The sequence below is a fragment of the Hyla sarda genome, chromosome 2, assembly GCF_029499605.1.
Source record: "Hyla sarda isolate aHylSar1 chromosome 2, aHylSar1.hap1, whole genome shotgun sequence".
Taxonomy (NCBI): domain Eukaryota; kingdom Metazoa; phylum Chordata; class Amphibia; order Anura; family Hylidae; genus Hyla; species Hyla sarda.
The window spans coordinates 429,962,880-429,985,540 of NC_079190.1; the positions used below are offsets into that span (position 1 = coordinate 429,962,880).

At 45.8% G+C, this 22,661-nt stretch overlaps 1 protein-coding gene across 2 annotated transcripts in view; it reads left to right on the plus strand.

Moving 5' to 3' along the window:
* The window catches only part of SEZ6 (seizure related 6 homolog), a 707,842-nt gene that overhangs the window by 616,669 nt on the left and 68,512 nt on the right, over positions 1-22,661 (plus strand). For both annotated transcript variants that reach the window (XM_056559052.1, XM_056559053.1), the window contains exons 6-9: positions 1,710-1,878; positions 2,552-2,718; positions 6,811-7,005; positions 8,022-8,160. In XM_056559052.1, the coding sequence (XP_056415027.1) occupies positions 1,710-1,878; positions 2,552-2,718; positions 6,811-7,005; positions 8,022-8,160 (670 nt within the window). The remainder of the gene's footprint in view (positions 1-1,709; positions 1,879-2,551; positions 2,719-6,810; positions 7,006-8,021; positions 8,161-22,661) is intronic.

Consider the following 22,661-nt stretch of genomic DNA (forward strand, 5'->3'; position numbering starts at 1 on the left):
ATAATATTTAAGCAGTCTAAGCACTTCTAAAGCTAAGTAACGTGATGTCCTTCATATTGTGCAGCTTATTTTACAGTCTAAAATGTACTATTTACAGTACAACAAAGAGCCATTACTGATATATGTGTCATGTCCCTGAGGGCACCTACCTAGATGTGCATTGTTAACCTTACAATAAAGGTCTTAGCAATCAATGCTCAGGGACATGTTCCCAGCTTGATTTACCGAACCATACTGTCTGCTGTCAGTATCTGAGTAAATGATACCCCTCTGTAATCTAAACACACTATAACTCTGTGTATTTGGGTAAGTGCAGGTGAACCGTCTGTCAGTTTCTCTTTAATAAACAATTTTTTTTGCCCATTAATCTAGTCATGTCCATTTGGGCAAATAGGCAACAAATTGTGTTGAGATATTAAGAAACACACAGAATAAAATTCTGTATTTTGTCCTTGTGTCATATTTAAATCATTACAGAGAAAAAGTTACGTTTTATTTAGTATTGTTGGGAAACAAGGCCATTAGTTTGTCTATTGGGCAAAAATGTTTGTTGCCTAATTTGTGGGCCAACCAACAATATTTGGGGGTCTTCTTCTATGTGCTTATTAGTAATTGGGAACAAGTGTTCCTACAACACTTATTCAGCCAATAATAAGCACGATAATCATTCCAAAAGGGTCTTAAGATTCTGTTTCACTTAGCGATGTCCTCTGGTAGTCATGATTTTATCATTTAAGAAAGCTCTCCTGCTTAAAGCATTGTATTTGAAAACAGAGTCCTGACCTCTATGAAGTTAAGAAAAGAATGGCAGACTTAAAAGAATATGGCATTTAAAAATTGATATTTCCCTTAAAGGGTACCTCTCATCAAATAAACTTTTGATATATTTTAGATTAATGAATGTTGAATAACTTTCCAATAGCATGTTAATGAAAAATATGTTTCTTTCTATTCTATTTTTCCCGATCAGTCCTGTCAGCAAGCATTTGTGACTCATGCTGGAGTCCTAAACACTCAGAGCTGCCAGCCTGCTTTGTTCACAGCCACACAGGCTGTGAACAAAGCAGGCTGGCAGCTCTGAGTGTTCTCCTTTGTGAACAAAGCAGACTGGCAGCTCGTAGTGTTTAGGACTCCAGCATGAGTCTGAAATGCTTGCTGCCAGGACTGGTAGGGAGACCCCTAGTGGTCATTTCTTCAAAGTGGAAAATTAAATAGAAAGAAGCATATTTTTTAATAACATGCAATTGTAAAGTTATTCTGCATACATTAATCTATAATATATAAAAAGTTTTTTTGATGAGAGGTACCCTTTAAAGGGAAACTGTTATCACATCATGCCTGAACGATGAGTCATCGTGACAATGCCCCCCGCCCCCCCCCCCCATCCACACCAGCCTTGGTTGATGAATTTCCCTTATACCCAAACAGTAAAAGATCTATCAATCAAGTCTGGTGGGAAAGGGGAAGCTATAAAGACTGCCCTTATGACTCGTGGTTTAGGCACCATGAAAGTAAAGTCCACTCAAAATCTAAACAATTTGCTTTGGTTAAAATTGGCCCCAATTTCCCACTCCCCTGTCTCCAGAACTAATGCAGCTGCCTCGATAAATAAAGGCTACTTAGTAATAACAGTTGAATTTCTCTGCCTAAATAAAACAATGAAGGTTCTGCTGTGTACATTTTTTTTATTTCTTTATTCTTCTATTCAGCTGCCTGTGGGGGACTCATAAGAAATATCACTACCGGACGTTTGGTGTCTCCTAATTTCCCAGGAAACTACAGCAATAACCTGACCTGCCATTGGGTCTTGGAGGCTCCTCCAGCACAACGCCTCCATTTGCACTTTGAGAAAGTCTCCCTGGCTGAAGATGATGACAGGTAAAATTGCCAACCATTTCTCTAAACCCATGGTCAATCCCCAAACTTTCACATTTAGACAGTAATTTTATTTTAACCTTATACTGAGCGATATTACAAATACATTTTTAATTACTATTTACCAGAAGCATCCTGGGTAATAGAGAATAGAATGTTGTGTGATAATCTCATATAGTTTAGGCTTGGATACAATCAATTAACAGCAAATTATATCTTGCAATTTGTATCTGCAAATTATACCCCTAAAAAGTAAAAGTTGGTGGCAACTATGGCACACAGGCTCATTAGATATAATTTCTTTCACTGGAAATATTTACCTTCTTCTCTGTACCTTAATACCCAAAAGATGATCAAATTGGGATTACATTTCAAGAAAACTAGACGGAAACTCTGTAGAGCTTAAGATCAATATTTTAAAACATAAAACATGGTACATCTCAAGAAGTCTGGAGTACTGCCCACCAGAGTGCTGGATTAATATTTTAAAGCAAAGTTTAAAATAATGCTCTAATAAGCAAAAGGTAGAACTGAAGTTACATTTATTCTTTCTTCCATTCTCTTGTGTTTGTCCACTTCATTTGCTGTTGTTCATTCGCTGTGTTTGTCCACTTCATGTTGTCAGCTTGAGAATACATATTGACAATTTGATAAGTGTCACTTGTTTGCTCTGCAGGCTCATCATCCGAGATGGAAACACCATTGACTCCCCTCCTGTGTATGACTCGTATGAGGTGGAATATCTTCCAATTGAAGGTTTACTCAGTACAGCTCAACACTTTTTCATAGAGCTAACAACCGATAGCAGCGGCAGCTCGACAGGGGTGGCACTACGTTATCAAGGTAATGCTACTTACTATTTTTGTTCTTAGACTTTGTACATCAGCCTCCTTGGTTGTTCTTGTAATTCCAGCATCCCACAGAGTACTATTACACACAGCTGGACAGATTGCTATCCATATGAGACCACTACTTAGATTATATTTTAGCTATCTATGTGATAAACCTGTGGTTTTAAATGTACTTATGGGCAATATTTTTCATTTCATCAGGGGGAGGGTTAGACCAAATCTGTGGTTGATGCAGGAATGCAGAATGGTTTAAGTGGCCTATTATGACTGGATAGTTTGTTTCGGCATTTACTTACATCCTTGTTGCCTGCATATATTGGGGGATTGGGTTAGGGTACAAATTGCTTTTCTATTTGATACATTTTGGTATGTCAGAATGATAACTAAGCAAATTTGTTATTCTGCTTTGTGTAAAGATTAATATAATCTATATATATATATATATATATATATATATATATATATATATATATATATAAAACTCAACGTGTGTGTGTATATATGTATGTATGTGTGTATGTTCCACAAAAACTTCCAAATGGCTAAAGATATTAACATGAAACTTGGCACACATGTTACTTATATGTCAGCAACAAACATAGGAGAGGTGAGTTCTCACATAACTTCTGTACGGCTGGAGATATTTCGATACCTGGTACACATATTACAGGTCGGGATATGAGGACGGGATGGGAGGTCGAGATAGGAGGTCGAGATAGGAGGTCAAGATAGGAGGCCGGGATAGGAGGCCGGGATAGGAGGTCGGGATAGGAGGTCGGGATAGGAGGTCAGGATAGGAGGTCGGGATAGGAGGTCGGGATAGGAGGTCGAGATAGGAGGACGGGATAGGAGGTCGAGATAGAAGGCCGGGATAGGAGGCCGGGATAGGAGGCCGGGATAGGAGGTGGAGATAGGAGGACGGGATAGGGGGTTGAGATAGGAGGACGGGATAGGGGGTTGAGATAGGAGGACGGGATAGGAGGTTGAGATAGGAGGACGGGATAGGAGGACGGGATAGGAGGTTGAGATAGGAGGACGGGATAGGAGGACGGGATAGGAGGTCCAGATAGGAGGATGGGATAGAAGGACGGGATAGGAGGTCCAGATAGGAGGACGGGATAGGAGGTCGAGATAGGAGGTCGAGATAGGAGGACAGGATGGTCGGGATAGGAGGTCGGGATATGAGGTCAGGATATGAGGTCGGGATATGAGGACGGGATATGAGGACGGGATAGGAGGTGGAGATAGGAGGTGGAGATAGGAGGTCGGGATGGGAGGTCGGGATAGGAGGTCGGCATAGGAGGTGGAGATAGGAGGACGGAATAGGGGGTTGAGATAGGAGGTCGAGATAGGAGGACAGGATAGGAGGTCGAGATAGGAGGACGGGATAGGAGGTCGAGATAGGAGGTCGGGATAGAAGGACGGGATAGGAGGTCGAGACAGAAGGACGGGATAGGAGGTCGAGATAGGAGGACGAAATAGCAGGTCGAGATAGGAGGACGGGATAGGAGGTTGGGGTATGAGGTCGGGGTATGAGGTCGGGGTATGAGGACGGGATATGAGGACAGGATATGGGGTTGGGATATGACAACAATATATGGGGAAGGGATTTGAAGTCAAAAGCTTCCTCCTTTGTTGATTTTCCTCCCCAACAAGGATGAGGAAGGAAAAACCGGGCAACGCCAGGTACTCAGCTAGTATTTTAATAAAAGAAATTGCTGCATAGCCCTAGCCGTACACAGTGAGATGTGTGGCCAATAATTGATGGTTTTTAAACAAGCATTGGCTCATTCATCAGCTGATCATGGCTTCTTTACACATGGCAGTATTGGCCTGTTTGTCCGAATTATCACTTCTTGTATTAGGGCCTGTTGAGAGAGGTTGTCAGGGTATGTGTCCCAGGTGTGGGATAACAGAAGGATGCCAAGAAGTCATTCTGCCTTGACCATATAAAAGATTATGGCAGCAAAGTGTATCCTTGCCTCAAGTGTTAGCATATCTAGCCAGCTCTGCCTCAAGAGATCAGGATAAAATTACAAAACAAAGAAATTAAATAGGAACTCATAATCTAAAAGTCAGAAAGAACAGTACCTGAAGAATACAGATGAACCGACTGTGTGTGGGGTGTATAAATCAATTTGTGATGCCAGGGCACCGTTAACCTACATGGTCCGAGGTTGAGATAGCTTCTCCTGGGCCAGGCACGGGGTAATGAATACACTAATGCAAGGTTAAGGATAACTATCTTTACTTTGCTGGAGGTAGCAGATCTCAAATGCTACAGTCTCTTGTGCAGAGGGATGGGCAGAGTGGAACCCGACTGACTGACAGAAGTAGTGATTTTCCCCAAGAGCGAGGCTTTGCGCTGCACTGAGGTTTTTCCTGAGATTGGTATGGCTGTGGAATTTTGTAGTTTTCTTCTCCTTAGGTTTCTCCTCACGGTACTTCAGTACTCCACTCTCTTACACTCTCCTCTCACACTAAACTCCAACTCCCGACTGTACTTTCACAACATACATTTATTTTTGTAATATAATACAATAAAATACATTATGAGGAAAACATGAGGTTTAAAATATCCTTATTTTAACCATTTGCATGGCAACAAGAAATTTCATATATTTTTCTTTAATGTACTGCTGTTTAGGGGATACATGCCTACAGGGATCAAGGCATTGCCTCTGACAGCACTACAGGAATTGTTTGCGTTACTCAGTGTCAGCAGGAGGAGCCTCCGCTCCTCCCAGAAACTCCTCCTATTTTCATATACTTGATGAAGAGAGGAGATACAATGTAGAGAGCATTAAAGGGGTACTCCACTGCTAGACATCTTATCCCCTATCCAAATGATAGGGGATAAGATATCTGATTGTGGGGGTCCCACTGCCGACACGCCCCCTCCCACAGGCATAAATAGAGGGGGTGTGGTGTGATGTCACAAGGGGGGCACGGCTGTGACATCACGATCACGGCCTCCGGCTCCGAGCATTTTGAACAAAATGTGCAGAACGCTGGAGCAACGGAGTACCAATTTAACTTTTATATATGCAGGCGCAGGGTCTCATGAATGCATAAATGCTGGTATTTCAAGATTTATTTTGAACTTAAAATAAGCGCTTGTCCACCTGAATAGTTGTGGCTGCGGGCATTTGATTTTTGACAACTCTTGCTGCATTTGCAGTGTATAAGTGCATTTATACGCCTGCTCAGCTATCCCTTTTTACTCAGCTTCCTTGGTGCCAGGATGTGATGCACCCCATGAATCAGGATCAGTCCTGAATCCTTTCCCCTAAAGCAATGGTTCCAGGCGACAGCAGCTTTTAAAGATTAACAGATTATCTAAAGACCAAAATGTTACATGCTAGTCTTTAGCCAAAGCTTGGAGAAGTTTAATAAAAAAATGTAGTAATAGGTGCAGGCCTCTTAATAAATGTGTTGCATCTCTCTGCGCCACAGACAAAATCAGCTTATCGCCTATGCAGATCTGTTGGCCCCCTGGAGGTCACATCCCTTCACATTATAGGGGACAGTTATCAATGTTTGCTTATGTATTCCTTTTTTTAGTTATTTTTTTTCTTATAATTTTTTTGCTTATGTGCGACATTTTCTATCAACTGGTTTCAGCCTGTTGATAAAATTCTTTCACGTAAGCAATTTTTTTTGCTTTGGTAGTGGCTTTTTTCTGCTCCGTGTTTGAGCTGGAGTACATTTAGTAGGTTTTTTCATGCAATGCGACTTTTTTGCGACTCTGACCACTGCAAGTCAAAAATCACTTTTAGCTTTGGTAAGCAAGTTTCTTTTTTTTTTTTTTTTTTTTTTTGCTTAGGGCACTGCACAATCAAAAAATCAAACAAAAAATGAAGTAGTTGCGACTTTTTTGCAACAATTTTAAGCAAAACAAACCTACTAAATGCTTTGATAAACGTCCCCCCTAAGTCCCTTCCAATTTTTACAAAATTGCTGTTTTGCTAAACTGGAAAAGCTGCAAAATATGTTTGCAAAAAATAGTATTGTACATATTTTAGTACATTTTGGTATGCTTAGTTACGTTCTCCCTAATACCGTTTTTTTTTCTCTTCTGCAGCCTATGAGCAAGGACACTGCTATGAGCCTTTTGTAAAATATGGCAACTTTACAAGTAGTGATCCTACCTTTGCTGTTGGAACCGTGGTGGAGTTCACTTGTGATCCTGGATATACCCTGGAGCAGGGATCTACTATCATTGAGTGCCAAGATTCTGGAGATCCCCAGTGGAATGAGACAGAACCTGCTTGCAGAGGTAACTCCAGTAACAAAAACAATTATTTGTAGCACTCTTGTGTATACAGTGACCCCCCGACCTACAATGGCCCCGACATACAATAATTTCAACACGCGATGGCCTCTCAGAGGCCATCGCATGTTGAAGGCAGCATTAACATACAATGTTTTTGTATGTCGGGGCCATCGCATAAACGGCTATCCGGCAGCGCAGACTGCTTCAGCTGCCACTGGATAGCCGTTTACGGTGCCCTGTGTGGTCCGCTGACGATCACTTACCTGTCCTCAGGGCTCCGGCGTGTCCTCTTCGGGATCGCCTGCATCGTCGGTGCTCTCCATCGTCATCATCACGTCGCTGTGCACGCCATCCCGTCATCCAATAGGAGCGGCGTGCGTAGCGACGTGATGGCGGTGACGGAGAGCGCGGATGCCGGGGAAGCAGAGGCCTTGCCGGAGCGTCCGGGACACCTCGGGGACGCGGCGACAGCGATGGAGGGCGACATCCCGGGCAGCGGTGACGGTCCGGAGCGGCGGGGATAGGTGAGTACAACTTCCTCTAACAGTGGTCTACAACCTGCAGACCTCCAGATGTTGCAAAACTACAACACCCAGCATGCCCGGACAGCCAACGGCTGTCCGGGCATGCTGGGGGTTGTAGTTTTGCTATATCTGGAGGTCTGCAGGTTGTAGACCACTGTCCTATACATTACATTGCACGGATCCCTCAACATGCGATGGTTTCAACAAACAATGGTCCGTTTGGAACGGATTACTATCGTATGTTGAGGGACCATTGTAGTGTGTTCATATGGTAAGATTTTTAACAGTCTTTCCTTTATACATGTACTGTTTTCTGATTTGTTTCTGGCTTTCCATTGAATAATTGCAATTAAAAACCTGGACATGTGAACACACCCTTATATTTGAAAGTCATCTTGAGACACAGAAAAGAACTTATCAGTGGTATGCAGTATTGAGTGTTAGTTCTCGTAGCAGTGGAGAGAGGTAGATAACACTTTTTCTTTCTTCTATCAGCTGTCTGCAGCGGTGAGATCACAGACTCCGCTGGAGTGGTTCTGTCACCCAACTGGCCAGAAGCTTATGGGAAAGGGCAAGATTGCATCTGGGGTATCCATGTAGAGGAAGAAAAGAGAATCCTTTTGGACATACAAGTGTAAGTTTTACTGTGTTCTTTCTACTGACTAAGCCAAATGGCTCTTCATTTTAGACGTAATGTCTTGTGACCCCACTCATTAAGATGTTCTCATCTCCTACTGTGCCCAGTAGTAACATTTTTGTCTAATAAAATGATTCTTGTTACAATTAGATTTTTTTTAGGAAATTTACAGCACACAAAAGCCTCTGCATCTTAATTTTATTGTCTCAATCCTTTAAAAAAAATGCTGCTATGTATATATATATATATATATATATATATATATATATATATATATATATATATACAGACAAAGAATAAGTCAGCCAGCACTTTAGTTGATACCATACTATTATATGGACCTGGCCTACACTGTTGCTATATATATATATATATATATATATATATATATATATATATAAATTTCAATACAGCCAGAAAAAAGCGCAATGCTCCCTGAAATAACTTGAAACTGACAAAAGTAATAATGAATAAAAAATGTTACTGAAAGTTAACTGATGAAAATCACACATTGCTTTTGGACTGTGGTTCAACAGAATCATTAAAAAAAAAGACAAAATAGTGAAACTGGCCTAGACAAAAATGATGGTCCCCAAACTAAACCCCTTATGAACATTTGTCTTTATTTTATTTTTTTCCACCTTTGTTTTTTCCTTCTTGCATTGCAATAACCATAACGCTTTAAAGGAAAACTGTCTGCCAGTTCACCCACACTGAACCCAATCCATACACAGGTCCCTTGTTTTTTTTGTTTTTTTTGCTGCCGAGTTGTCATCCGCTAAAGTTCTGTAATTTTGGCCTTCATTTGCTCTCTAAAGGCGGGTCCCCTGCTGCCAGCCTTGCCTTGGGTTCCGGAGGAAGGGGCCTTAGCCTGTCCCCTTGTTTGCAAATTAATTTTCCCCCTGAGCGCAGCGCTGTCTGCAGAGTGCATGCGCTGAAGATTTTACCCAGCTCTCACGTCCTTATGACGTGAGAGCTGTGCATCGGGAAAGCACTCTGCACAGTGTAACTGCGCATGTGCCGGTCCCTCGCTACACCTGAAAATCAGGAGAAGCGAGACTTCAGAAAGTAGTACTTCCAGAGCAGCGTAGGTTTGCTATAGAGATTTGCTCCTGCTCTTTACAGTTCCTGGGACAGACAGAGGTGTCAGCAGAGAGCACTGTGGTCAGACAGGAAAGAAATTCAAAAAGTAAAGAACTTCCTCTGTAGCATACAGCAAGTGAAAAGTACTGGAAGGATTAAGATTTTGAAATAGAAGAAATTTAGAAATCTATTTCACTTTCTGGCACCAGTTGATTTAAAAAAATGCTTTTCACTGAAGTACCACTTTAAGTATTGCACTTGTGAGTGTCCTGAATATTTGAGCAAACTATAAGGATCCTTACAGGGGATGAGGCAGATTATTTCAACTTCCCTACACTTTTTGACACTGCTGTGACACATTCGTGCTGACCTATCCAGGAGAAGTTGTCTGATTTATATCGAGTGGCAGTGGACAAGGACTAGAGATGAACAGATTTTTGAAAAATTTGGTTCGGACGATTTTCCGAATTTAGCGAAAAAATTTGGTTCGGTCCGAATTTATTTGCGCTGAATCTCCATTAAAATGGCTATTTCTGGCCTACAGAGAGCCTCAATAGTGGTGTAGGACACTTTGCCTTGCTGTAGCACGCATAGGGTGTGTTCAGGGTTAGTGAAATAATACTGTTATTCAGTATGACATGCAGATTAGAGTCGCTATTAGAATCACTGTCAAAGATCGGCACAATGACAGAACCTGGAGGTGGCATCAGTATAAGGAGACCATATAGTGGCTGAATGACACAGCATGGACGTGGCGGCAGCATGAAGAGAACATATAGTGGCTGAATGACACAGTGTGGAGGTGGCAGCAGCATTAGGAGACCATATAGTGGCAGCCTTGAGGTGGCAACAGCCTGAAGAGACCATAGGGCCTCACAATTGAAAGGATTAAAGATCATTTTTAACATTTAAATTGAAGATTTCAAATACATGAACCTAAAACATTTTATTTAATGTCCAGCAGCATGAGGAGACCACATGGTGGTACAGTGACACAGCCTGGAGATGGCGGAAGCATGAGGAGACCATATAGTGGCTGAATGACACAGCGTAGAGTTGGTGGCAGCAAGAAGAGACCATAGAGTGGCTGAATGACACAGCCTGGAGGTGGTGGAATCATGAGGAGACCATATAGTGGCTGAATGACACAGCCTGGAATTGTCAATAGCAAGAGGAGACCATATAGAGGCAGAATGACACAGCCTGGAGTTGGCGGCAGCAAGAGGAGACCATACAGTGGCTGAATGGCACAGCCTGGAGGTGGTGAAAGCATGAGGAGACCATATAGTGGTTGAATGACACAGCCTGGAGGTGGTGAAAGCATGAGGAGACCATATAGTGGCTGAATGGCACAGCCTGGAGTTGGCGGCAGAAAGAAGAGACCATATAGTGGCTGAATGGCACAGCCTGGAGTTGGCGGCAGCAAGAGGAGACCATATAGAGGCAGAATGACACAGCCTGGAGTCGGCGGCAGCAAGAGGAGACCATACAGTGGCTGAATGGCACAACCTGGAGTTGTCAGCAGCAAGAGGAGACCATATAGTGGCTGAATGACACAGCCTGGAGGTGGCGGCAACAAAAGGACACCATATAGTGGCTGAATGACACAGCCTAGAGTTGGCAGCAGCAAGAGGAGACCATATAGTGGCTGAATGACACAGCCTGGAGTTGGCGGTAGCATGAGGAGACCATATAGTGGCTGAATGACACAGCCTGTAGTTGGCAGCAGCAAGAGGAGACCATATAGTGGCTGATTGACACAGCCTGGAGTTGGCGGCAGGATGAGGAGACCATATAGTGGCTGAATGACACAGCCTGGGGTTGGCAGCAGCATGAGGAGACCACATAGTGGCTGAATGACACAACCTGGAAGTGGCGGCAGCATGAGGAGACAAATAGTGGCTGAATGACACAACCTTGAGTCGGTGGCAGCAAGAGGAGACCATATAGTGGCTTAATGACACAGTCTGTGTTAGGATTCGACAGGCTGGATGTGGATCCTCTGTGTCAGCGAGAGATTGGCGTGGACCGGATCTAAGCTGCTACTGGTATTCACCAGAGCCCGCCGCAAAGCGGGATGGTCTTGCTGCGGCGGTAGCAACCAGGTCGTATCAACCGGTAACGGCTCAACCTCACTGACTGCTGAGAAGACGTGGGACAGAAGGACTAGACAGAGGCGAGGTCAGACATAGCAGAAGGTCAGGGCAGGCGGCAAGGTTCGTAGTCAATGGTAACGGCAGAAGGTCTGGAAACACTGGTATGGCAATCACAGGAAACTCTTTCTCTAGGCACAAGGGCAACAAGATCCGGCCAGGCTGGGAAGGGGAAGTGAGGTTATAAAGGCGTGGAGCAGGAGGGAGCTAATTACACTGATTGGGCGAGGCACCAATCATTTGTGCACTGGCCCTTTAAATCTTAGAGAGCTGGCGCGCGCGCGCCCTAGGGAGCGGAGCCGTGCGCACCAGAACGTGACAGCCTGGGACCGGGACAAGTAAGTGGATTGGGAAGCGATCCGCGAGAAATAGTGAGGCACTTAGCTTGCAAATTTGTCTCCGCCGGCGGTAGATAGATAGATAGGTAGATAGTTATCTGCATGCGCATGCGCATTTACGCAAAGCGAAAATAACTGCAAATATGTTAAATATGCAAAATTTGCAAATATAGGATTAATATTCGTCCATATATTCGCAAAATATTGCGAATTCGAATATGGCATATGCCGCTCATCACTGGCAAGTAGTAGGATCAGAATAGTAGCTGAGGCAGGTAGGCAGAAGAAAATAGTCTCTTTTGTAAAAGTGTTAGTGTGCATAAGTAAGGATATGCATTACGTAAAACTTAACTTTTAATAATATTATAAAATATATGTACCCAAAATGTTTTTCAAATCAAACAAAAGGAAAGATGTGCAAAAAACACCATGTGCCATCCACACCACCAAGTATTGATGTGATGAAAAGACCTCTTGCAAAGGTGGAATTGAACAACGTATGGTCCATTGTAACCAGTGTTGGTAAAAACTTCCCCTGTAAGGCCCTACTCGCATTATTAATTCCCTTCTTGGCAAGTGTTACTCGTCCTTAAAAGGGCGGCCCCACACAGGAACCTCTCCCTATTTCCACCTACAAAAACTTCCATTTCCCAGGGTTTTTAGGTGGTAATAGGGAGAGGTTCCTGTGTGGGACTGCCCTTTTTAAGACGAGTAACACTTTCTTTAAAAAGGCTGATGGGAACAACCTATTTTCCATTGTAGCAGGTGGGGGTAAAAAATTCCCCTGTAAGGCCCTACACTCGCCCTATTAATTCCCTTCTTGGCAATTGTTACTCGCCCTAAAAAGGGCAGCCCCACACAGGAAACTCTCCCTATTTCCACCTAAAAACCCTGGGAAATGGCTGTGCTTTAGGTGGAAATAGGGAGAGGTCAAATGTTTTTGAAATCAAACAAAAGAAAAGATGTGCCAAAAACACCATGTGCCACCTACACCACCAAGTATTAATGTGATACAAAGACCTCTAAAGGTGGAAGGGAACAACGTATGGTCCATTGTAACCGGTGGGGGTAAAAACTTCCCCTGTAAGGCCCTACTCTCGCATTACTAATTCCCTTCTTGGCAAGTGGTGCTCGCCCTAAATAGGATGGCCCCACACAGGAACCTCTCCCTATTTCCACCTACAAACTGTCACGATGCCGGCTGGCAGGTAGTGGACCCTCTGTGCCAGAGAGGGATTGGCGTGGACCGTGCTAGTGGACCGGTTCTAAGCCACTACTGGTTTTCACCAGAGCCCGCCGCAAAGCGGGATGGTCTTGCTGCGGCGGTAGTGACCAGGTCGTATCCACTAGCAACGGCTCACCTCTCTGGCTGCTGAAGATAGGCGCGGTACAAGGGAGTAGGCAGAAGCAAGGTCGGACGTAGCAGAAGGTCGGGGCAGGCAGCAAGGATCGTAGTCAGGGGCAACGGCAGAAGGTCTGGAAACACTGGCAAGGGACACACAAGGAACGCTTTCACTGGCACTAAGGCAACAAGATCCGGCAAGGGAGTGCAAGGGAAGTGAGGTAATATAGGGAGTGCACAGGTGATAACTCTAATTGGAACCACTGCGCCAATCAGCGGCGCAGTGGCCCTTTAAATCGCAGAGACCCGGCGCGCGCGCGCCCTAGGGAGCGGGGCCGCGCGCGCCGGGACAGAACAGACGGGGAGCGAGTCAGGTAGGAGAGCCGGGGTGCGCATCGCGAGCGGGCGCTACCCGCATCGCGAATCGCATCCCGGCTAGCAGCAGGATCGCAGCGCCCCGGGTCAGAGGACGTGACCGGGGCGCTGCAGCGGAGGAGGTGAAGCGAGCGCTCCGGGGAGGAGCGGGAACCCGGAGCGCTCGGCGTAACAGTACCCCCCCCCTTGGGTCTCCCCCTCTTCTTGGAGCCTGAGAACCTGAGGAGCAGACTTTTGTCAAGGATGTTGTCCTCAGGTTCCCAGGATCTCTCTTCAGGACCACAACCCTCCCAGTCTACTAAAAAAAAATTTTTTCCTCTGACCTTTTTGGCAGCCAAAATCTCCTTGACCGAGAAGACGTCCGAGGAGCCGGAAACAGGAGTGGAAGGAACAGATTTGGGAGAAAAACGGTTGAGGATGAGTGGTTTGAGAAGAGAGACGTGAAAGGCATTAGGGATACGAAGAGAAGGAGGAAGAAGAAGTTTATAAGAGACAGGATTAATTTGACACAGAATTTTGAAAGGACCAAGATAGCGTGGTCCCAACTTGTAGCTAGGGACACGGAAGCGGACATATTTAGCGGAGAGCCATACCTTGTCTCCAGGGGAAAAAACGGGGGGAGCTCTTCTTTTCTTATCCGCGAACCTCTTCATGCGTGAAGAAGCCTGTAAGAGAGAATTTTGGGTCTCTCTCCATATAATGGAAAGGTCACGAGAAATTTCATCCACAGCGGGCAGACCAGAGGGCAAGGGGGTAGGAAGGGGGGGAAGAGGGTGACGGCCGTACACCACGAAAAATGGGGATTTGGAGGAAGATTCAGAGACCCTGAAGTTATACGAGAATTCGGCCCATGGAAGGAGATCTGCCCAGTCATCCTGGCGGGAGGAAACAAAATGTCGCAAATAATCACCCAGGATCTGGTTAATTCTTTCTACTTGTCCATTGGACTGGGGATGATATGCAGAGGAAAAATTTAATTTAATCTTGAGTTGTTTACAGAGAGCTCTCCAGAATTTAGACACGAATTGGACCCCTCTATCCGAGACAATCTGCGTAGGCAACCCGTGAAGACGAAAAATGTGTACAAAAAATTGTTTAGCCAACTGAGGCGCAGAAGGAAGACCAGGAAGAGGAATGAAATGTGCCATTTTGGAGAATCGATCAACGACCACCCAAATAACGGTGTTGCCACGGGAAGGGGGTAAATCAGTAATAAAATCCATACCAATCAGAGACCAAGGCTGTTCGGGGACAGGCAGAGGATGAAGAAAACCAGCGGGCTTCTGGCGAGGAGTCTTATCCCGGGCACAGATAGTGCAGGCTCGCACAAAGTCCCCAACATCCGTCTCCAGAGTTGGCCACCAATAGAAGCGGGAGATGAGTTGCACAGATTTCTTGATGCCCGCATGACCTGCGAGATGGGAGGAGTGACCCCATTTGAGGATTCCGAGGCGTTGGCGTGGAGAAACAAAGGTCTTTCCTGGAGGAGTCTGTCTGATGGAGGCAGGAGAAGTGGAGATCAGGCAGTCAGGTGGAATGATGTGTTGCGGAGGGAGATCAACTTCTGAGGCATCCGAGGAACGAGAGAGAGCATCGGCTCTAATGTTCTTATCGGCAGGACGAAAGTGAATCTCAAAATTAAATCGGGCAAAGAACAGAGACCACCGGGCCTGGCGAGGATTCAGCCGTTGGGCCGACTGGAGGTAGGAGAGGTTCTTGTGGTCGGTGTAGATAATAACAGGAAATCTTGATCCCTCCAGCAGATGCCTCCATTCCTCAAGTGCTAATTTAATGGCTAGAAGTTCTCGATCCCCGATGGAGTAGTTCCTCTCCGCTGGAGAGAAGGTCCTAGAGAAAAAACCACAAGTGACAGCATGCCCGGAAGGATTTTTTTGTAGAAGAACAGCTCCAGCTCCTACTGAGGAGGCATCAACCTCCAATAGGAAGGGTTTGGAAGGGTCAGGTCTGGAGAGCACGGGAGCCGAAGAAAAGGCAGACTTGAGTTGTTTAAAGGAGTCTTCTGCTTGAGGAGGCCAGGACTTGGGATCAGCATTTTTCTTGGTTAAAGCCACGATAGGAGCCACAATGGTAGAAAAATGTGGAATAAATTGCCTGTAATAATTGGCGAACCCCAAAAAGCGTTGGATAGCACGGAGTCCGGAGGGGCGTGGCCAATTTAAGACGGCAGAGAGTTTGTCTGGATCCATCTGTAGTCCCTGGCCAGAGACCAAATATCCTAGAAAAGGAAGAGATTGGCATTCAAACAGACATTTCTCAATTTTGGCATAGAGTTGGTTGTCACGAAGTCTCTGAAGAACCATACGGACATGCCGGCGGTGTTCCTCTAGATTGGCAGAAAAAATTAGGATATCGTCCAGATATACCACAACACAGGAGTATAATAGATCACGAAAAATTTCATTGACAAAGTCTTGGAAGACGGCAGGGGCATTGCACAGTCCAAAGGGCATGACCAGATACTCAAAGTGTCCATCTCTGGTGTTAAATGCCGTTTTCCACTCGTCCCCCTCTCTGATGCGGATGAGGTTATAGGCGCCTCTTAAGTCCAATTTAGTGAAGATGTGGGCACCTTGGAGGCGATCAAAGAGTTCAGAGATGAGGGGTAAGGGGTAGCGGTTCTTAACCGTGATTTTATTAAGACCGCGGTAGTCAATGCAAGGACGTAGGGAGCCATCTTTTTTGGAGACAAAGAAAAATCCGGCTCCGGCAGGAGAGGAGGATTTACGGATAAAGCCCCTTTTTAGATTCTCCTGGACGTATTCGGACATGGCAAGAGTCTCTGGGGCAGAGAGAGGATAAATTCTGCCCCGGGGTGGAGTAGTACCCGGGAGGAGGTCGATAGGGCAATCATAAGGCCTGTGAGGAGGTAGAGTCTCAGCTTGTTTTTTGCAGAAAACATCCGCGAAGTCCATATAGGCCTTGGGGAGACCGGTTACTGGAGGAACCACAGAGTTACGGCAAGGGTTACTGGGAACCGGTTTTAGACAGTTCTTGGAACAAGAGGACCCCCAACTCTTGATCTCCCCAGTGGACCAATCCAGGGTTGGGGAATGAAGTTGAAGCCAGGGAAGTCCAAGGAGAATCTCCGAGGTGCAATTGGGGAGGACCAAAAGTTCAATCCTCTCATGATGAGATCCGATGCTCATAAGAAGGGGCTCCGTGCGGAAACGTATGGTACAGTCCAATCTTTCATTATTTACACAATTGATGTAGAGGGGTCTGGCGAGACTGGTCACTGGGATGTTGAACCTGTTGACGAGAGAGGCCAAAATAAAATTTCCTGCAGAACCAGAGTCCAAGAAGGCCACTGTAGAGAAGGAGAAGGCAGAAGCAGACATCCGCACAGGCACAGTAAGACGTGGAGAAGCAGAGTAGACATCAAGGACTGTCTCACCCTTGTGCGGAGTCAGCGTACGTCTTTCCAGGCGGGGAGGACGGATAGGACAATCCCTCAGGAAGTGTTCGGTACTAGCACAGTACAGGCAGAGGTTCTCCATACGGCGTCGTGTCCTCTCTTGAGGTGTCAGGCGAGACCGGTCGACCTGCATAGCCTCCACGGCGGGAGGCACAGGAACAGATTGCAGGGGACCAGAGGAGAGAGGAGCCGAGGAGACGAAACGCCTCGTGCGAACAGAGTCCATATCTTGGCGGAGTTCCTGACGCCTTTCAGAAAAACGCATGTCAATGCGAGTGGCTAGGTGAATAAGTTCATGTAGATTAGCAGGAATTTCTCGTGCGGCCAGAACATCTTTAATGTTGCTGGATAGGCCTTTTTTGAAGGTCGCGCAGAGGGCCTCATTATTCCAGGACAATTCTGAAGCAAGTGTACGGAATTGTACGGCATACTCGCCAACGGAAGAATTACCCTGGACCAGGTTCAACAGGGCAGTCTCAGCAGAAGAGGCTCGGGCAGGTTCCTCAAAGACACTTCGGATTTCCGAGAAGAAGGAGTGTACTGAGGCAGTGACGGGGTCATTGCGGTCCCAGAGCGGTGTGGCCCATGACAGGGCTTTTCCGGACAGAAGACTGACTACGAAAGCCACCTTAGACCTTTCAGTGGGAAACAGGTCCGACATCATCTCCAGATGCAGGGAACATTGGGAAAGGAAGCCACGGCAAAACTTAGAGTCCCCATCAAACTTATCCGGCAAGGATAAGCGTATCCCAGGAGCGGCCACTCGCTGCGGAGGAGGTGCAGGAGCTGGCGGAGGAGATGACTGCTGAAGCTGTGGTAGCAACTGTTGTAGCATAACGGTCAGTTGAGACAGCTGTTGGCCTTGTTGCGCAATCTGTTGTGACTGCTGGGCGACCACCGTGGTGAGGTCAGCGACAACTGGCAGAGGAACTTCAGCGGGATCCATGGCCGGATCTACTGTCACGATGCCGGCTGGCAGGTAGTGGACCCTCTGTGCCAGAGAGGGATTGGCGTGGACCGTGCTAGTGGACCGGTTCTAAGCCACTACTGGTTTTCACCAGAGCCCGCCGCAAAGCGGGATGGTCTTGCTGCGGCGGTAGTGACCAGGTCGTATCCACTAGCAACGGCTCACCTCTCTGGCTGCTGAAGATAGGCGCGGTACAAGGGAGTAGGCAGAAGCAAGGTCGGACGTAGCAGAAGGTCGGGGCAGGCAGCAAGGATCGTAGTCAGGGGCAACGGCAGAAGGTCTGGAAACACTGGCAAGGGACACACAAGGAACGCTTTCACTGGCACTAAGGCAACAAGATCCGGCAAGGGAGTGCAAGGGAAGTGAGGTAATATAGGGAGTGCACAGGTGATAACTCTAATTGGAACCACTGCGCCAATCAGCGGCGCAGTGGCCCTTTAAATCGCAGAGACCCGGCGCGCGCGCGCCCTAGGGAGCGGGGCCGCGCGCGCCGGGACAGAACAGACGGGGAGCGAGTCAGGTAGGAGAGCCGGGGTGCGCATCGCGAGCGGGCGCTACCCGCATCGCGAATCGCATCCCGGCTAGCAGCAGGATCGCAGCGCCCCGGGTCAGAGGACGTGACCGGGGCGCTGCAGCGGAGGAGGTGAAGCGAGCGCTCCGGGGAGGAGCGGGAACCCGGAGCGCTCGGCGTAACACAAACACTGCCATTTCCCAGGATACCCTTTTTAAGACGAGTAATACTTTCCTCGAAAAGGTGGAAGGGAACAACGTATTGTCCATTGTAGCAGGTGGGGGTAAAAACTTCCCCTGTAAGGCCCTACTCTCACACTATTAATTCCCTTCTTGGCAAGTGTTACTTGTAGCTGATTTACCCACCAACAGTCTGCACTGTTTGACTGCTACTGACGCCGACTCCAGGAACCCCTGGTACACCACCTCCCGGGAAGGTAGGCTGCCAAGAAGCAGATGGTCAACTCCGGGCACATTTGGCTCCAGACTTTCGCCATCCGCTACCATGCTTACTGCCAACCATGCTAGCACCTTGCTGGCTCAGCTGCTGCCTCACGGGCAACTTGCAACCCTCTTCTCCTGATGATGATGAAGCCCCTTCTGGACCCCACTCCCAAGTGCAATCGGCTTCATCATCATCGAGTTGTGTCTGCACGTCACTGATGTCCTCCTCAGGTTCCTCAACAGTGTCTGCTTCAGGAGCCTGAACGCTCGCAACACCACCTCCCACGCCACTCTCCTCATCACTACTTGCCCGCCTAGCGGAGGAAGTGGCGGATGTCTCCTCCACTTCTTGGCTGGGCAGTAGCTACTGACTGTCCTCTAGTAGATCATACTCACTAAATAGTGGAGCTGAACCCACAACATAAGATACTTCTGTGGGGGAGGGAAGAGCATAGGACAGAGGCAATGGGAGGACAGGGACTGCTCCCGGGCCATGCCAACTGAGGGTTGTGTCTGAGGAACCCACCGACTGTTGACTGGGGGTGTCAGATGTCGCTTGTGATGAAGTGGATGACCATGTTAACCAATCGATGACGGCAGATGGGTTGCTAGTCGAGACTCGACCGCTAGCTGATACTGGGAGCTCAGGCCTCTCGCTCCTAGTCTGCTGCGACCTCTGCCTGCGCTTGATGAACTTAGGCCTCTGCCACACCTCTGTGCACATCCTGGCACTTCTCTGCCTGACATACTTAATGCATATATGAGGGGAGGACAATATGCCCCACTACGCTTAAAACAGTATTTGTCTACAACACCAGCAGGTGTGTACTTTTTCCTGGCCTTTCACAGTTACTAGGCCCTTGGGACTTTAACAGGAACAAAATCGTACACCACTTAGATGTACGTACGTGGTATGCACTTATGAGGGGAGTACAAATGCTTTTCTGTGCAACACACATTGCTCTCTGTCCCTCTCTCTCTGAAATAGAATGCTGATGTGAGTGGCCGCAAGATGGCTGCTGATTATATAGGGCTGTGACATCACAGGGGTCCCTGGCTGCTGATAGGCTGCATGCTACATGTGATTCAGGGTCATCCCGCCTGTCCTTGTTCCCACCTTCCCAGCATTCCTTGCCCCATGTCCTGACATGTGAAGCCGCCATCTTAGATGCCCTGGAGCCTGGACCACACTAAATGGAGTTTAATGAATTCAATGATTCGTCAGATTCACTCATCCCTAACCAGGACCTTCTGCGAAACCCCTTACCACAGCAGGACATTGCTAGGATTTGGAAAGAACTGGGAAATGGTGACCTGTAGACAAGTGCTTGATAGTGCACCTAGAACACCCAGTACACCTGGGGCCCACCATACAGCAGACTCATTTTAAGGTAACAGGAGCTGCTGCTCACCATGTGCTCTTCTGACTAAGATCAGAACCACGCTACTCTACAAGAAGAACTTGTGTCCTATCCTGAGCAAAGGGGGCAAAGCAGGTCAAGGATTGGTAAGGAATGACATGTGACCATGCTCTGCTCTTACATTTTCTGACAAGGCAATGCATTCTGAATTTAGCAAATATTTAACTCTATTTTCTCTGCAATAAACTCAGTTTATGCAATAGTATCACATACAAATTATGTAGACAATAACAGAAAGTAGGCCCCCAGCATTCAACAGACATTACAGGACTGCAGTAACCCAAGTCCAGCTCAGTGTAACAGCAGTTGTATGGCCTGCTCTGAGTTACCACATTTACATTTCATGCATCTGTCTCCTAGCTAACATTTTGGCCATTTGTGTGGCCATTTGTTTGGTCATTTGGGTGCACTTTGACATTCCCAACAACTGAAAATCATGTTCAAGAATAAAAGGGAAAACACAATAGAAATATAATTTGAAAATGTAAAAAAAAAATGAATTTGATGTATAAGGGCCAACATGTCATACCAATGTAACTCCTCTCTATGTAAAGATAAAGATCATGGGAATTCAAAAGCTAAAGCTTGTCTCTATAGATATAATAGACTTATGGACATAACTTAAGTATATTGGCAAAAAACCTGGGTAGCAATAGGCTCCCCAAAACTAATAAAGGTGGTTATTAGTGAGGAACCCCAGTCCAGTTTTCATTACCTACCATCTTCTTTATGGTTTGGTTATACTAGAATGGGAATTACATGATGGTATTTTGAGAGGAGATCAAGCCCAACATGAAGATTGCCCTGCTCATAAAGTAGCCATATTGCAGAATGTCAGGATCTCAGTGTGTTCAGTCAGGGAAATTAATCATCACTGCTGGAAAACATAAGTTTGTGGCCATAGAGGAAAGTATTGTCTGGTGATTAATCTGGATCTTCTCTCTGCTCATAATCTTGGCCTTTTATAACTATTTACTTCTAGGGAATGGATGTGGAGGAAGGAAACGTTTTCTGGGAGATTATTAATATACTTTCTTGCTCAGTTGGTTAATTAATATTCTCTCATTTGCATATCTCTCCTTTTCTCTGTCTTGCCTGGAGTTGTCATTTCTAAACATATGATCGTAATAAACGATCCCGCTCTGTTTTTCCACCACTGGCTGTCAGCAAAATGAATGTTCTGCTCCACACTCAGAAACCAATGTACCATCTACCATATCACAGCTTGTACAGAAAGCTCAGATCCCTGCTTGTGACGTGCTTGATGTGGCGTGCCAATTCCCACTGACTAGATAGCAGACTTTTACATCATACAAGAATGTAAGAACTAGGAAGGTTACGGCAAAATAGGTTTAATTACGTTTCATCCTATTTTCAATATAGTAGTTCTGGTGTAGTGAAAAATTTTTTCCTACGCTTCCCTTGTAAAAATCATTAACCGAAGAGAATGAAATAATTATGCTATTGTTGTATTATAAACATTTTGTTGTGTAGAAGACTGTTAAATGCAGTTTATTGGATTTACCATTGCACTCAATGATTGCTATCAGTAAGTCTACTTTAAAATGATATTGCTTGTGTACCTAACCCATGGCACCGGGTAACTGGTAAAGGAATAAAAGGGGTTAGAATTTTTCACATAACTAAGGCTATGTGCACAATACATTTTTGGGTATATATTTTAAGCTTTTAAAAAAAAAAAAAACAGTAATTTTTTTTCATTATTAAAGATTTGAGCCATTTCTTTCTGCCATTTGGTCTCCTTTTTGAGCCATGTTTTTCACCTTTAGAAAAGTTTTATCAGTCGTTCATACAACAAATGCTTTTATACATTTCACAAACTAGTGGTTTTTGGGCCACAAAAGGCCCAAAAAACATGCCAAAAATATTAAAAAAATGACATAAATAGACATAAAAAGGACAATGCACTTAATATTACAGCCTTGGATAATTACCATACAGTTTTTTAATTACCAGACACTGTGATCAGTGTCACCCACACTCAAATTTATACTTACCGCTCCCTAATCCGGGCCTCTGTTCTGCTGTAATCCTTGGATTTCTGAATATGCAAATAATGTGCATTCCTACCCCCCCCCCCATTCACAGTTTTCCCGGGCTTCATCTTCATTGTGGACTGTCATGCCTTCTTTTCCTGTGCTGAGCTTACACAGTGAGTTACTCTGCAAAATAATGGCTCTGGCCAAGGATATTGCGCATGCAGGAAAAAAAAAAAAAAAAGGTGTAATGCTGCTGCAGAGGAGCCTCAGCACAGGGGAGAAGGCGTTACAATGAAGGGTCCGAATGGACGTCACCATGTACAGGAGGCTTGGGAACACACCCCGTGCACTAAACTTTGCAGTGTTGCAATCACATTGAAAAATGTTGCGCTACATTGAACGTGTTCCAACTGCACGGTTAGATACTCT